General features: G+C 48.5%; 1 protein-coding gene across 2 annotated transcripts in view; it reads right to left on the bottom strand.

Moving 5' to 3' along the window:
- Window positions 1–6111: 6111 nt before the first annotated feature.
- The window catches only part of CCDC12 (coiled-coil domain containing 12), a 37223-nt gene continuing 26896 nt past the window's right edge, over window positions 6112–16438 (bottom strand). The window contains exons 3-8 of one of the 2 annotated variants that reach the window (XR_006182631.1): window positions 12340–12419; window positions 10540–10601; window positions 10423–10457; window positions 9969–10045; window positions 9584–9717; window positions 6112–7079 (exon numbers count right to left, since the gene is read on the bottom strand). Coding sequence is in view for 1 of the 2 variants with exons in the window: in XM_042893082.1 (XP_042749016.1) it covers window positions 9638–9717; window positions 9969–10045; window positions 10423–10457; window positions 10540–10601; window positions 12340–12419 (334 nt within the window). In the remaining variant the exon portion in view is untranslated. Of the gene's footprint in view, window positions 7080–8950; window positions 9718–9968; window positions 10046–10422; window positions 10458–10539; window positions 10602–12339; window positions 12420–16438 lie in introns of those variants that run through there. The other variant, XM_042893082.1, reaches the window with a different exon arrangement.

The raw sequence follows: 16438 nt of genomic DNA, 5'->3' as shown, positions 1-16438 counted from the left end.
GGATGGATGGATGGATGGATGGATGGATGGATGGATGGATGGATGGATGGATGGAGGAAAGGAAGGATGGATGGATGATAAGATTTCTGTTATTTCTTGATCAGGTATCCCATGCTATATGAAATACCCTGTGAGATCCCTCCACACTTCCACCTGCCATCACATAGGACCACAGATCTCCCAGAGTGCTCAAATCCCATCTGCAAGCCACTTCCAAAGCATCTCAGATGGCGCTAGGAAGCATGCAACCATTTCTCAAGCATGGCAAACATTTAGGAAACTGAATTTGGTGGGCATGGTGTTGATGGGTTGACAGTTGGACTGGAGGATCTTAGTGGTCCTTTCTAACGTCAATGATTCTGTGATTCTATGAGTTTTGCACTACAGCCTCTGCTCAGTTCTGTAAGATGATAGTGGGGGGGTGGAAGAATATCTTGAAGAAAATTGCTCTGGGGACTTGAAAACCTGGTGAGTCACGATGGTACGTAACCCAGAAGAGGGATTTTTTTGTCTACCAAAAGCAGCAATGCTCCCAATTCTCCAGCCCAGGGGGCAGCCAGCAGAATCTCTCATCTGGACAGAAGTCTACCCAGGGACATCACAAAGGGATTTTTTCAGCAGCTGTCAAAAACTGGCCTTTTGCTTTGATGTTTCTGCAGCAGATGAATGCCTGAAACCATGGCCTCATCCATGCTCCTTGTACAACCAGCAGAAGGGTGTCACGTTGCTGTCTGCTATGTCACTCATCAACGCTGGGGCACAAAGAGCTCAGAAGTGAAGCCAATTGAAAGAGGCAGGAGCTGGCATTTCTAATGAGCAGGAGAAACATCACGATTAGAAAAAGGGCACTGTGTTGGCTGAGGATGAACTACACCAAGTGACCAGGAGAGTCCCATGGAGATGCACTTCCCATCCTTGCCGATTTTGCAGCATACCAGCACTTTTTGCATTGGTAAATGGCATCAACCAAGGGAAAACTGACCGTTGCACATTATTTCAGAGGAAGGCTGGGAGAGCAGCAGCACCAGCAGACGGTGTTTGCAAAAAACAGAGCCAGAGGTGGAGGTGTGGAGGCATCCCATGAGATGCCATCATCAGGACTCAACCAAGATCTTGGGCCCACATTGCCGTGGTGAGGGAAAGCTCCCAAAGCCTCCCCAGCATCTGGAGCAGCAAGACCAAACCCTACTATCTATCTAGACTCCAAACCCTGTGCAGAAAGATGATCCTTATAAAGGGTTTCTCTAACTGTGCTGTGGAAGTTGATTTTTGCACCAGCTCTTTGTGGCCAGGAAAGCCTTTCCTCCAACCAAACATTGCATCTTGTTCCTTAACCTTGCTACAAATGACTGGGATGCCAAACTGCTGCAAGGGGGCTGCTGGAATGCAACCAACAAATACATACACCTCTCCTGCATCTTCCGTGCACTCACTTTTTGTATTCATTTATAGATGGGTTTGAGATAGATAAATATACCTATAGGCAGACAGTGTGCCCCAGAGCTTGTTAGCTGAATTCACCCGCATGGAAGGTGTACAAGAGAATTTCCCAGCACATGGCTCTCCCTGTAGCAGGGAGCACTTCCACATCAATTAGGGCATCCCCAGCAGATGCACCCAACCTGCTGCTCCTCCTCCCTGCTGCACTGATGCGCCACCTCCAGCTGCCTGCAGGGCTGCAGAGCAAGCTGTGCTATTAACCAGCTATGCATCAGGGTGAAAGAGCAGCCAAGCAAAACATGAGCAGAAAGAGCAAGCTTTAAAATGCTTTGTTTTGTTTTGTTTTTCATATCCTTCTGCATTTTGCTGAATTACCGTGCACGTATAAGCTAAGTGTTGGCAAAATCCCACTTAAAATCTCAGCAGCTTAAATATAACTCCTTGGATCCAGTCCAACTGCATCTCATGGCCAACACTTCTCCCCTAGTCACATTTCAGCTGACTATAACTGACAGGCCAGGCAATGGGGCTGAGCCACACTCTTTCATAGAATCACAGAATCACAGAATCACAGAATCACAGAACCATAGGATGGCCTGGGTTGGAAAGGAGCACAATGCTCATCCAGTTCCAACCCCCTGCTGTGTGCAGGGTCACCAACCAGCAGCCCAGGCTGCCCAGAGCCACATCCAGCCTGGCCTTGAATGCCTGCAGGGATGGGGCATCCACAGCCTCCTTGGGCAACCTGTTCCAGTGCCTCACCACCCTCTGGGGGAAAAACCAGGACCATGAAGCCCAGCTGACTCCATGCAGATGTGCCCCAATGCACACAACCTCATCCATGATCAGCCTGAGCATCCATCTTATTCCGGACTTCACCTCTGAGTCCCAATGAGAAGTGCTGAGGCTTTATGGTCTGGCTGTGGATGGGGCCAGAGGACGGCCCTAGTGGATCCTCTGTACAGATACTGTCCTCTCTGAATGCCATCATCATCATTACCATCATCATCTTCTTAGATGGCACATCAGGAGGGCCATGACTCTCCTGTAGCCAGATGATTCACCTCCACCATTTCCTGACCTCCCTCTTCACATCCTCAAATTCCCCAACATTACCAAAATTCATATTTATTTCCTTGTTTGCCAACCCTCCCCATGAACCCAGAACTCAACCATGATGGTTTCCATTCTTCACAGCAATGCCTGCAGATTCCCAGATGTCTTCAATCACAGCAGCGGATGGAAGAGCTTTCCCCAATTTTTCGGGCCCTGTCCTGAGTAGAAATTCAAAAGTTGACCTCAGGAATACCTGTGTCCAAGAGTTAGAGGAAATGAGCTCAAGGTCTGCTCTCAAAGAGATCCAGTCCAAACCACGTCAACCCACTGCTCCCACCCATGAGTCCAAGGAGCCATAATTTGATTTATGTAACTCATTCCTAAAATAAATTAGCCTAAAACAAATTCAGGCCTCTTTGGTTCTGAAGGCTCATCTACCCAGAGACACTGGGGAAAATTAATCTGAGTTAACGTACGCAGCATATCAGTTAAACTGCATTAAGACCCTGCGAGGATGTTCTTATTCAGAACTGAAGTGGCTTAATTTGATTTAGCTAAATTCACTTCCCAAGCCACTGCGTGGTTACTAAATCAAGATGCACTTAATTACATAGATGGGGCAGTGATGCTGCTAAAGTGTGTGGGGCACTCAACAGGTCATTCCTTGGGTCCTCCAGGGAAGACATCCTTGTGGTTCATGCCATGCTGTCCCAAGGCTTTGGCCATCCTTCTCTTCACACCCAATGAGCCATTCTGCACTGGCCAAGGTGGGTGATGAACCACCCACTTTCCCTCTCAGGCACAGCCACAAGTGGAGTAGCAGGAAAAAGGGATGCTGTTGGCCAGCCAGACCTCATGTGTACAGCAGAACTTGTCCTGGTTTAGCAACCTTAGTCCCATTCCACCAATACAGCCCCAAACTGGGATCTAGTAGACATACTTCTGTGTGTAAGACATAGAATATGGGAGGGTGGATAACACTATAGAGAGAATCACTTTTTCTTTCCTGTTTCATAGGGTGTATGGGAGCAAGAATTAAGTTTCCCAGTCTGCAGCAACCTTTAGAATGATTTTGAGGCAGAGCTTGTAACCTGGAAGGAAAAAAATATACATGGTACCAGGCTATCCATAGCACAATAAATCTGCCATGGACTGCTTAATTATCTAAGGAAAAACACCCCATTGGGAAGAGTAATATTTGATATACGGTGTGCCCTTACCCCAAGGGGTACTTTGCTCCCCAGTGATGAAGGAAAAAGAAATATTACTTCCAAGAAATAAGGAGACATTAAAAAAAAAAGCAATATGTGCATCAACCGGCATAGGGGTACATTGATGGTTTTCACCTCCTGGTGCTGCTAGGATTCCCCATAAAGCACAGAATCCTAGATTGTCTGAGGTGGGAAGGTCCATCTTCTGACCAGCAGATACCAACAGCCAGGTGCTCAGGGCTCCTAATTTGCTAGTTCCTATATTCATAACCTGAAAAAGCAGATCCCCATCTCACAGTGGAAGTGGTCACCCAGGGCAAGTATCTGGGGCTGATCTCCATTAGAGTGCAGAGCATCTTCTCACAGGGATCTGTAACCTTGGACAGGCCAGATACAGCATAAAAATGTCAGGCTGGATGGGATGTGGGGCAACTTGGTCTGGTGGGAGGTGCTCCTGACCATGGTAGGACTGGAACCAAATGATATTAAAGTGTCCTTCCAACTCAAATTCTACAATTTTATGACTATGGGTCTATGATTCTACTATAATTCATGCTTAACTCCATTGACGTACCATACTGCTTGCGTTGGTTGCTATGTAATCCCTTCTCCCCTTCCACGTTCCCCATGTCCAGAGTGAACCTGTGCACCACCCAGCAGCAGAAGCTCTGCCTCCACCATGGACTGGTTTACTCTGGACACTGGGAAAGACCACAAATGCAATGAGAACAGCCCAGCCCAAAGCTCAGAGGATCACTGCAGCCCCAGGGAGCTCACCATAGGGAAAGGGCTGCAGTAGGATGGGATGAATCCAGTATTCAGTGTCTGCACCAACTTGGGAAAACTGCAGCTCACAAGGATACAGTCATTTCAGAGCTCAGCTGAGCTGAGCTTGCTCAGAGAGAGGTCTGAGCACTCTTCAGTAAAAAGAAATAACATTCCTTGGGTCTGAAATCACAGCTTCTCCAGCACTCCCATAATGTGGCCGAATTGCTCCTGGAAGAAGCAAAAACCAAACTAAGCGTTTGATAGAGATGGATTCTGGCACTGGCAGATCACAGAGAGCACAACTCAGCTTCAGAACGGCATTTTGATTGGCCCAATATGATTGTTTAATTTTATTCTGTCTTGCGGAGAGCTTTGAATTTGGTTTGGTTTGGGGAAAAGAATCCAAAATCATGAGATTTCCCACAAAACAGGAAGAAAACCCCGTTTCCTACCGACTTCTATTATTCAGCCATGAAAGCTGACTGCTTCTGAAGGATCCCAGTCTCATTTGAAAATCTGCCCAGAAATATTCACAGTTTATTTGCAAAGAGGCTCCTGCTGAAAGAATAGGGCAGAAATGTGACATCCACAAGCCACAAGCACTTCACAGGCAAATTTTCACAGCAAATCCTGAGTTTTGCACAGCACGGCCAGTGCACGGGACACCAAATGCAATGTTCTGAGTAACACCACCTCTCTGGGAGATGTTCCTACAGCAGTGTACACTGCAGGGCACGTTCAGGTTACGGTATGATCTACCTATGGCAATGTCATGTCCTGGAAGCACTGAATTTTGCACATTTTGGTGCATACTGTAAAGGAAGGTGCAAGGCGTTTGGTCTCAGAGCGCACAGTCATCTCCAGACCTTGGCCACAAGGCTGCTTTCTGCAGGCAACACTTCTGGACTTGGGTTGTACAGGGGATGGGTCCATAAGCAGGATGGAAGCTCTCACCTGCTGATCAGAGGCATGGTCTCCTCCAAACTACATCTCAAAATCATGCCTTGAACCTTCTTGCATGAAAATTTAACCTCTAAGACCTTCATGGAGCAAGGCGGGAGACAGAAGTCACCAAGTGGAAAACCATGTAGGTTCAAGCTGTGTAGTGGGATCATGTTCTGGGATACAAACCACCAGAAGAGCTCTCCCAATGAGGGCTTTGCTGGTTGCACATGGTGGGACTCCCTGTGCCTCCTAACATCCCCACATGCACTGCCTAAGGCGTGCTGGTGGGAAGATGCATTGAGTCCTTGTGGATCAACCAAGATCACAAGAAGGGGCCAAAAGAGAAACAGGGGCAGACGTAACCCAAAACCAAAGCAGATAGAAGGAGTGGGGCTGGAGTGAGAAGAGACAGATTGCTAAGGGTGTTAGAACTTCCAATCCATTCTGATTCTAGGAAATCCTATGATTCCATCAAGTTCACAGAACACAACAAGCCCAAGCCTCTGCAAGCTCAAGGTCCAAGTCTTGTCCTGAGACCTGTGCCTGCTACTAACACTAATAAAATTCCTGCAAAAAACAAGAGCAAACATACGTGTAACTAACACAAATATATACATACACAGACCAAGAAACTACACAGACCAGAAACTACAAATGATCACTGAGGCATCTTCCAGCGTGGCCAACTTTAATGGTCAAAAATCCATCTTGGGGGGAAAAAAAACAAACAACTCGCAAAACACAATTCCCTGCAAGAACAAGTAAAACTCATGGAGAATTAGGACCCCCCAGGATGGACACCCAGCAAGGGATCTTCGCTTTGGGCTGGCACTGGGGGAGCACCCAACCACTGCAGGCTGCCAACGTTCACACCAGCATTGGGCTGTGAGGAGCAGCCTCCAAAAAGCCCCTCTCTCATGATGCCTCCCCCCAGCTCCATCTGTATTCAGGGCTTAGTCCTTTGTTTTTCATGAATATATAGAAAGATATATGGCCTATAGGATATTAAGTCGTAATTGAGATAGCTTGCTAGCAGGGAGTGCCTGGGTGGCTGAATTTCATTACATTAACAGATGTGTTCAACTCCAGCTATGGGATGCTAAGAAAGCTTTTTTTCTTTCTTTCAGCATCCCCAGTTCAGAAAGCCTGTTTCCCTCCAGGCCAGTCACAGGCAGATGCTGAGATGGATGCCACCTGACTCCAAGAGCTACACTGGTCAATTTTCTGCTTTTATAGAAAGAGACCAAACTGTCACTAAAAATGAAGCAAAACTCCTGGGGCTCACTTCTTCGCTTTCTTCTTCTTTAAGAAATTGGGCTCCTGAACCTCAGCCTGCAGTTATTTGATGAAATTGCTACAAGCTGCAGCACTCCCACCCCAAAGGAGGTCAGGGTTGTGTAGTTTTCTCTTGCTGAAACAGCAGATCCCGACCCATTTGGGAAGGACTGACTGAGGACAGGACGTGCTCAAGCCTGAGGAAGGCAGAAGCAATGCAGCATGGCTGCACAGGCCTTCAAAGAGCCACTGTCTCCAGCAGTGGGATGAGGTCCCAGCTCCCACGTGCAGGTTTGGTGTCCATGATTCACATGGTCCAGTTGGGATCCAGCCTCTCGCTCATCCCAGCCCAGGAGTCTGGGCTTGATCCTTGCATCCTTTGAGCTGGGAATAGAAGCAGAAAGTCAAAGTGAAAATGCTTTCTTTTGTCTTTTCCTAGAAGAAAAGGTTTTGAATTTTCAATTCCAAATGTCATTTTCACTGAAAGCTGAAAGAGAAAACAACTTTTGGGAGAATGGCTTTGACCTGAAAAGCAGGTTTTAATTGCTTTCATTTTGTTGCAGGGGGGAAATAACTACTTCAAATGAGCTCTTCCTCCTGCAGGGGAAGAGCAAAAAGGGCACTTCTGCCATCATACAGTGCACAGGTTTGCCCAGAGCTTAATGGGAATTTATATCCCTTTAAAGTCAACGAGGCAAAATTCTTCTGCTCTAAGCACTGCAAAGCAGAGGGCTGTCCCCTGTTTCTGTTTCCAGGTCCTTGGATGTGTGTGGCAAAGCATGCGCCACTGGATCCTATGCACACAGTCCAGCAGCTGGAAACAGCTGGGATGCAGTGCAGCTCTGTGCATGGAGATTTGCTGACATCTACAGGGCATCTCATAGGGAAGAGGCTGTGGCTCCATGGGGGACGTGGGATCACGCTCCCGTTTCCTCCCCAGTGAGCTACTGCACATCACAAATACATGTTGGCCACGGTAACCGATAACCACAAATGCACACAGATGGTGGAGCTACCATTAAACACTCATCTTGTTTATCAGCAGGGAAGGTCACGAGCATCGCAGACAGCTCTGCTTTGAGAATGGAGAAGCCATCCCTGTCATAAGTTGGTGGGTTCTGTTCATTTTCAAGCAGGTCATGCTCCAAGAAGCATCATCACATGCTCTGTCCCACGCCAAGCATGGCCCCACATCAGCGTATCCACTCCCATTTTCCATATAATTACAGAATATCCAGAGCTGGAAGGGATCCTTAAGGACCATCGAGTCCAACCTCTGGCTCCACACAGAACCATTCCAAACCTTAGGTCTGAGAGCATTGTCCAAATTCTCCTTGCAGCTGTTCACCTGACATGACTAAGCAGCACCTTCACAGTGGTGGAAACCTTGTGGGATTCCTGGCCAGAAAGAGTCTGGGCAGAAGCATGAAAGGCATTGGCGCTGTCTCCTGCCAAGAATGGGACAAAGCAATAAAAATGACCTAAGAGCATCCTATGGGAAGGTGGTTGGGCTTTCATCCCAGGTGCTTTTCTACCACAGAGCCCAGAGGGAGCCCACAACCACACACCAACGTTGGAGATCACTGGGTGCCTTCTGGTCCAGGGGTGTACAGATCTCACTGCATGCTCTGGGCACAACATTTGTCTCCTTGTTAGGCTCACTTGTCCATCCATCTGGATGCACCTTGTCATGTGTAGGGGCCTGGTTTAACCCACAACAATCGTGGTAAGAAATGCAACCCCCATCTCTCACAGGCTGCTGCTGTTGCCCACTTAGGCCAGGAGCCACATTAAGCCACATTAACCTCTCCCCCCAGCAGGCTTTTAAAAGCAGCAGGATGCATGCATTAGCAGGGACAGCTATTTTTATCACAGGTTAATTCTTCTTTAAATACTGCCATCAAGGCTGTTCCACCTCAAGGCAAAAAATGCTTTCCAACCAAATGCAGGACAGCTTGGGAACCCACTTTGTTGGGCACCCAACCTGCAACACGTCCAAGCCCCCCGCTGCCAAGAGACAACAACATGGGCCTGGTGTCATCCAGAGGTGCAGGATCCACAGCACAGCTCAGACCCAGGAGTTCTAGGAGCAAAAAGTACAGCTCAGCCACCCCAAACTTACACCAACTGAAGCTGGTCCCCATCCCCAGGGCAAAGAGGGACCAGCAAATGGTCTGAAGCCACCACAGATACGAGGAAGATGAAGTGAGCTGCCTCTGCACAGACCTCTGCAAACAGACCGAGCAACAGCTTCCTCCACGGCAGGATAATTTTATTATGAAAATACTTGTTACAACAAACTTTGTCAATTATAAAACATCCAAAGGAATGGTGCACGTTGCACAGCCTGGAGGGTCTGGAAGCTTCAGCAAACAAAAAACACATGTTAGCCTCTCAGGTGGACATTTCTCCCAACACAGAGCAGCCAACAGGTCCTGAGCACACAGCACTTCCAGGAGTCATTCTGTACACACTGGCTGTGACCATGGGGGAAAATATTGAGCAGATGTTTTCCAGACCCTGTTGTTTCATGTAACAGTGACATCAGTTTTCTGCAGAAAGGAGCACCCTGACAAAAAGCAGGGCCCCTAGGGAATGCTGTAGGCTGTGTGAGGATCTATTAACCAAGAAAGTGAGAGGAGAGTTTCCTGGATGTTTCTCTTGCACTTGGCCCTTTCGCTCACATCTTCCCTGCCCCTGCCAAGTTCAAGGCAAACTGGATGTCTGTCCCACTCAACCCTCTGTAGTCCTAAAAAGTGGTCTGTGAAACATGCTTCATCCACCAGCCACAGCCTCACAGAGGGAAGCACTGCTCCTCAGATCTGCCCCTTTCCTCCAGGACTCATGGGCTCCTGGCAAAATGCTGGTCAGCAGCAAGGCTCCTCTACCTGGCAGTGATGGGATCAGTGTTGCTGGTAGAGCCCATGCCCAGATGGAGCACATCAGTCCGAGTCGCTTCCATCCTGCTTTGCTGACCCAACAGCTGCTGCCAACTCCTCCTCCTGCCCTTTCAAGCGCTCTCCTGCAAGTGAGAAACAGCAGTTACTCAGCAATTTGCCCTCTGTATTGGTAGAAAAGCTGAACTGAAGCCCTTATGCCTGCAAACCATTCTTCCTTATCATGCAAACCTTCTCCCCTGGGAAGGGAATGAAGCTTCACTACCCCTCCCTGCCCAACAGTAAGGCTCTGAGCTCCCAACAAAGACTGTTGGTGTGTCATCCCTCCAGGACAATTGGTGACCCCATACTCCATCCCCCTGGTACCACCACGCACGGATCAGTTCAGCAATGGCTCTCTGAGTCCTCTTTTCCAGCTTCTCCATCTTCTTGGCTACGTCTCGTTTTAAATCCCTAGGAAGGAAAATGATGACATCAGAACACATCCATGACCAGTTGTGAACACAGCCAAGTTGCTCCCCTCCTAGCAGGAAAGAAACTCCTTTGCTCTCCTATGAACATCATGGAGCAGAGCAAAACAACGCAGCTCATGGGCAAACCAACATGATGATTCTGGCACTGAAGCCACCTTGCTGATAAGTACCTCAAAGGGACTGGCAGAACCACATGATATAAGCAAAGAAAGGAGAGAACAGTCCCATGCCACGTGTTTCCCAACAGGTTTCCCATTTCTCGCACTTCTAGCCCAATTTGGACAACTTCCAGGGAATGGCAACACACAGGTGATGCAAACACTCCTTTCCCAGGAGCAAAGCTCAGCAGACACTCACCAGTCTGGCTTCCTGGGGGCCAGGTTTGTTAGATCCTAGGGAGGAAGAGGAGACATCCAGTGAGAGCTGGAAGCAACAGAGACGTGTGTCCAGCACAGAGCAGCTCTCCATACGTACCACTTCGTCGATGATGGTCTCTGGCTTAGCTGCCTCCAGCTGGTCCTTCACCTTGTCTTCCACTAGATGGAGAAACAGGATCAGCATCAGCACAACGGGACACCAAGGGGACAAGGCATGGGGAGACCCACCAGAGCCCTTGGAAAAGCTTTTACAAAAGCCCAATTTGAACAGCATCACTTTTAACAATACAGTACCTACATGTGAATCCACGTGGGCACACACATTCCTTCACCACCCAAACTCTAGAGACTTATAAAAACTATCTGAAAACAATGTAAAACTAAAAATTAAACATAATAAACAGCAGCAGGAAGTCTATTGGGTTCAAATCCCATGTTGGCAAGGGCTGCATCCACCCGCCACTTTGCATGTCCATAGGACTTTAAGTTGCAATTTGACTCACTATGATTCATTTATGAGGCCATGGTATGAAACCATGCCCCAGAAGTGACCAAGCTCCAGCCCAGCCCTTACACAAATGACTCCAGATACTGGGGAGCTAATGGCAAAGTATGCACTGGGAACAGCCCTCCATCCATCAGTTCCAGCTCTGTGCAAGGTGACAGTGTGGCCACCAAGGATAGGGCACTTCCATCAGGAATGAACAAAATCCTGCTTCCAGCATCAGCCCGATGGATAGGCAATATGAACCCACTTTGGCACCTGTTTCCTGTCCTCCTCCCTGCCCAAAATGCCCAGGGTTACTCCAGACACAGGAGCAGCACTACAGCCTCAAACAGGCTGGCAGAGAACATGGGTTTTACTGGAAAGAGTCACAACTGCTGTTCCAATTCCAACCCACACACAGGGGAAGAGCTGAAGAAGTTTGAAACTTTAACAAAAGGATAAAGAAAGCGCAGTGTCAGCATTCCTACCTAGCAGATCACTGCCAAAGACAGTCTTTTTATTTAGGGCATTTTTAAAGAGATATATTCCAGGAGGACTTAATATCTCAAGATCAAGGGAACTCCTACCCTTTGCCTCCCTTTGTGCAGCAGTTCAGTGCTAGGAAACAACAGACTGAACGTCCTTAGACTCATGACTAATATTTGTTTAAAGGTAATTCAAACAAAACAGCCCCAATCTCCTTGAGAATCGTGCAGTGAGAGCCTGGCTCTTCCGAGCATCTGCCTTCTCATTTGGGCTGGACTGTGTGTGCTCAGACACACACCCCACTTGTGCAATTGCAGGGTGTGCAACCCCACGGGGATGATGAAGCAACGGAGCCTGCAAGCACCACTCTCACTCCCAACATGGCTTGGGCATGCAGACACATCTCCCAGAATCTGAAGTCAACAGCTGCAACCAGAATACATCCTGGTGACTCTTCAACCTGGGGCTGGAGTTACACCCCAGGAGCACAGAGGTTTCCCAGATACCTGATTTTGGAAAGGAAAGGTGTAATTCATTCATTTGGCAACAGGCTGGCTGGATAGAGAGCACTATGCTGTTTTATATGCCCACAGCACCATGAGTGCTGGTGGGAGGAATGCTCAGGAGTGGGATAGGATCAGACCATAGAAACACTTGAGTTAGAAGGGACCTTTCAAGGTCATCTAGTTCAACTTCTCTGCAGCCAACAGGAACTCCTACAACTAGATGAGACTGCTCAGAGCCCTGTCCTGCTTGATCTTGAATGTCTGCATCTCTATGGAGCATTAAAGTGCACCTCTGCAGTGCACACATGCAAGGCGCTCTGCATGCTCTCATCCCTGCTGAGGCATCAGCATCATCACGGCAAGTGCTGTTGCTCTGCTCTTCCCTCATTTCCACTCCCAGGTTCCCACTCTCACTCACCTGAGGCTGGCTTGGCCGGGGGCAATTTCCTCTTCTTCAGCTCCTCATCTTCAGGGTCATAGTTTCGCAGTATAAGCTCCCTGGGAAGGAAGCATAGAGTAATGAGACCTGTGCATGCTAGCCAGAGACCAGCCACAGAAATCCCAATATGGGAAGGAGGGGACCAAATAATATTCCTGGGTAGATGTTAACAGTTCACTAGAGATGCTTCTGGTCACACCACAGCTAGGGCAAAGGAGCTGCAAAAGGGGGAATGCAGGTTTCTGTGGAAGTGATGGTGACCTACAAGCTCCCCCCAGACTGCACAAAACACAACACAACCATTTCCTCAATGTATACACCCCCCCCATATTCAGATACTATTTCTGCCCCTTCTAAAGGCTGTTCTTTTTTCACCTGGGTCACTTCTCTGCTAGACTATATGCATGGAGAAACAACAAGGTATTTGCTTGTTCTTTGTTGAAATATCATTCAAGGTTGGTGCCTGAGGTGACTGACATTTAACAGAGCTGTTTCAGAACACACAAATGCATGGATTTAAGCTGCACACCCTACAAGTTTCCACAAAGGGCAAACCTTTGTCATTTGCTCTGCCACCATACCCAGAGGCAACATCTTGGTTTTCTTTCTGCCTCATTCCTACCTTGCCAGGTGTTACTGTTGAGCTCTGCAGTGACATTCATCTCATCTCAACACCTTTCCAGCATCCTGCACTGAGCAAACCCTGCTTGCCAGCACCCTACAAGCTCCACCTACATGCAAAGGGTCTGACCCACAGAGGTGGTTGGATGTGGATTTTATGGGTTGCTCACAGTAGTGGGTTCGTGCAGCTGAGCCCTCTGCAAATTTGGCTTTGCCACGGTTTCATAGAATCATAAAATCATTAAGGTTGGAAAAGAGCTCTCAGATCCCCCAGTCCAACCCCAGCCCAGCCCTCCATGCCCACTGAGCCCCATTTCCACGTTCCATGGACAGCCCCAGGGATGGTGACCCCACCACCTCCTTGGGCAGCCTATGCCAACACCTGACCACACTCCTTTGGAAAAGAAATTGTTCCTAATATCCAACCTGAACCTCCCCTGGCCCACTCATAGAATATTCTTTGTTGGGATGGACCCACAAAGACCATCAAGTCCAACACAAGTATAGTTGTTTCTCTGGTGTCTGCCCCCCAACACCTCACATTCTGTTCTGGCAGTCCCTCTGCAAGATGTAACTCAGAGAAATGCAACCAGCACAGTGGGAAGCAGGACCAGGCAGGTTAGGACATTGCAGAAATTCCTCAAGTGTCAAGCTCTGGTTGCCCAATCCTCCACATCAACATAAGCCACAATAGCCCACGTTTCCACAGCACTGTTGAAAGGAAGGAGGAAGCAGTTGCCCTGCATTGTGCAATTTTATGGGTATTTTTATGTAAAACTGCCCTGGGAGAAGGCATTTATTACACTAACCTGGACTGTTGTCACTCCCCAGCCAGCATGGTGGCTCTTTTTGGGAACTCTGACAGAAGGCCTAACGGTCTTCTATGATGCACAACTGCTTCACTGGACAAGGAAGAGCCACTGATGTCATCCATTTGGATGTCAGTAAGGCCTCTGACTGCTGATCTGCTTTGATGGGATGACAGGAAATGGTTTCAAACTAAAAGAGGAGGATTGAGACTGGATATAAGGAAAGGGTTTTTATAGTAGGAGCGGTGAGGCACTGAAACAGGTTGTCCAGTGAGGTGGTAGATGCCCCGTCCCTGAAGACATTCTATGATCTTGGGTGATGGAGCAGCACGCAGAAATCCTCGTTATTCCTTGGTTTTACAGGCTCCAATCAGCAGGACTGAGTTGGTAAGGAGGGAGAGAAGCAGCTAACTCACCCTGGAGGTGATGGATGTCAGGCAGTGATGTTGGCCATCTGGCCACGGGCTGCCTCCTGCTCAGTGGGGAGGATTTATCATCCCAAGTGACAACATCAGAGCCTGCCGAAAGCAAACCTGCAACCTCTCCCACACTTTCTGCTTGTTTTAGCTCACGTACAGAAGGATTTCCTTGCAGCTGAATGGGAACCAAAGACAGCCTCCCCTAAGGCCGGAGAGCCTAAAACAAAAGAGCTAGGAGCTGAGCTAGCTGTTCTCAGCTCAGCACTACACCTTGAGAGGAGATATTTCACACCCACCATTTAGGACACATTCTGGCGGCTGCTCAGCCACACCAAAGCCTCGCTGCCCAGTACTGCTCGTGCTCACTTGAGATTTATCCATGAGATTATAAAAAGGGGAGGAAAAAAAAGCATAATGCACAACTTGGCAACAGCAGCAGAGCAGAAGGGAAGCAGCCGCTCGCAGGGATGAAGAGCAGAAGTGCTGCACCCAGATCCACCCCGCACCCTCCAAGTTTCCCCTGGTGCTTTCAGATCCTTATTAAAGCCATGCCCAATTGCAGGAGCAAAAAAACAAACACAGATTGATCCCTTTAATTAAATGCACGATGCAGGAGAAGCTCTCACACCTGCCTCCAGTAATTGCTGGTACCCAGAACGCCCGTGGTTGCTCCCTGGGGGTTTTGGCATGAGTGAACCCAGCAGTGCTGTGCTCCCCAGCAGCAGAAGCTGTTGCCTTGGTCTCCCCATTTCACTGTGGTCTCTGCCATTTTCTCTGCATCTCTGAAAACGAGCAGATGGATGAGGAGCTAGCAGTGCTACACCCCTAACAATCTGAAGGAAGGAAGGCAGGGGTTAAAAACACATATTTAAGGAGACGTTGCTGGCCTTCCACAGAGTGGGTTAAATAAAGTTCAGGTGTCAGCAGTTCTTCCAGCGCTGCGTTCCACAGAGACAGCCCAGCATGCTTCTCAAATTATCAAAGTTCCCACGACAACAAAGAAAACAGAGTTAACAACAGGCTCTGTGCAGAACGAGCACACAGCAGCCAGGTTAGCAAGAACAGCTTGTAGGATGCGACGCTCCAGCAGTAATGGCTTGGCTAAGAAAGAACACAGCACCCCACGTAGGAAACACAGCATCCTGCATCCTCACTCAGGACCAGCAAGCACCAAGCTGCTGGGACATCACAAGCTTCAGGGGAACTGCAGGGTTTGCAAAGGGAAGTGATGCACAAACCTTTCGGTGCCTCACTGAAGCCCAACAGTGGTGGCAGGTTCCCTGTTTCAGACTCAGGAATGCCTCAAATCTGCTTCCCATTGTGGTTCATAATGGGACAAGTGTGGTGGGGAGTGGCTGAGAGAGCTGAGGTTGTTCAGTGAGGAGAAGAGGAGGTCCAGGGGAGACTTCATCACTCTCTGCAACTGAGAGGAGGTTGTGGTGAGGTGGGGGTTGGCCTCTGCTCCCAGGTAACAGCGATAGGATGAGAGGTGATGGTCCCACATTGTGCCAGAAGGCTCAGGCTGGATACTAGGAACAGTTTCCTCTCTGAAAGAGTAGTGATGCAATGGCACAGCTGCCCAGGGAGGTGATAGAGTTACCATCCTCAGAGGTATTCAAGAACCATGGAGATGGCACTGAGGGATGTGGTCAGCGGGCAGAGGGGTGAGCTGGGGTTGGACTTGGTGATCTCAGAGGTCTTTTCCAGCCTTGATGATACTATGATCAGTCCTGGGAAGAAGGAAGGACATCAGCCTTTCTTTGAAGCAGGAGTGGTAGAAGTGGCAAAGCACGCAGGTTATGTGTAGAATGCAAAGACTTATCTCACTGCAAAGCAGGACACTCAAAGCTAACTTCGAAGTTATTTCTGCTTTACTCCTTCAGCCTCAAGGGCTTTATGGAGCAAACACTGTTTTTAACTGATAAGAGGACTTCTTCAGTCTGGCAGTGAAGCACACGCATGCTGATGACCAGCCACTGGTGAGGATGCTTCCTCTGCTGCAGCCAACCCACCATCAAAAAAGAAGCCACTCTTAACACCCAGATCCCCAAAAAGAGACTTTTCAGTCTTTGGAAGCAGTTTAGGGAGGTGCTCCATCCCCACCTTGGCTGGTTTGAGTTATTTTCTTCTGAAGTCCTGGAGAAATACCATATGGTCAGACAAATTGCTGACCTTTGCCCTTCTCAAGCTGCTCCAAAGCCTTCTACTCTTCTTTGACAACTACTTCAA

The sequence above is a fragment of the Lagopus leucura genome, unplaced genomic scaffold (assembly GCF_019238085.1).
Source record: "Lagopus leucura isolate 7727_CA_CO unplaced genomic scaffold, USGS_WTPT01 138-6_obj-0_obj, whole genome shotgun sequence".
In the NCBI taxonomy this organism is placed as follows: Eukaryota; Metazoa; Chordata; class Aves; order Galliformes; family Phasianidae; genus Lagopus; species Lagopus leucura.
This window is presented reverse-complemented; position numbering and strand designations above follow the sequence as displayed.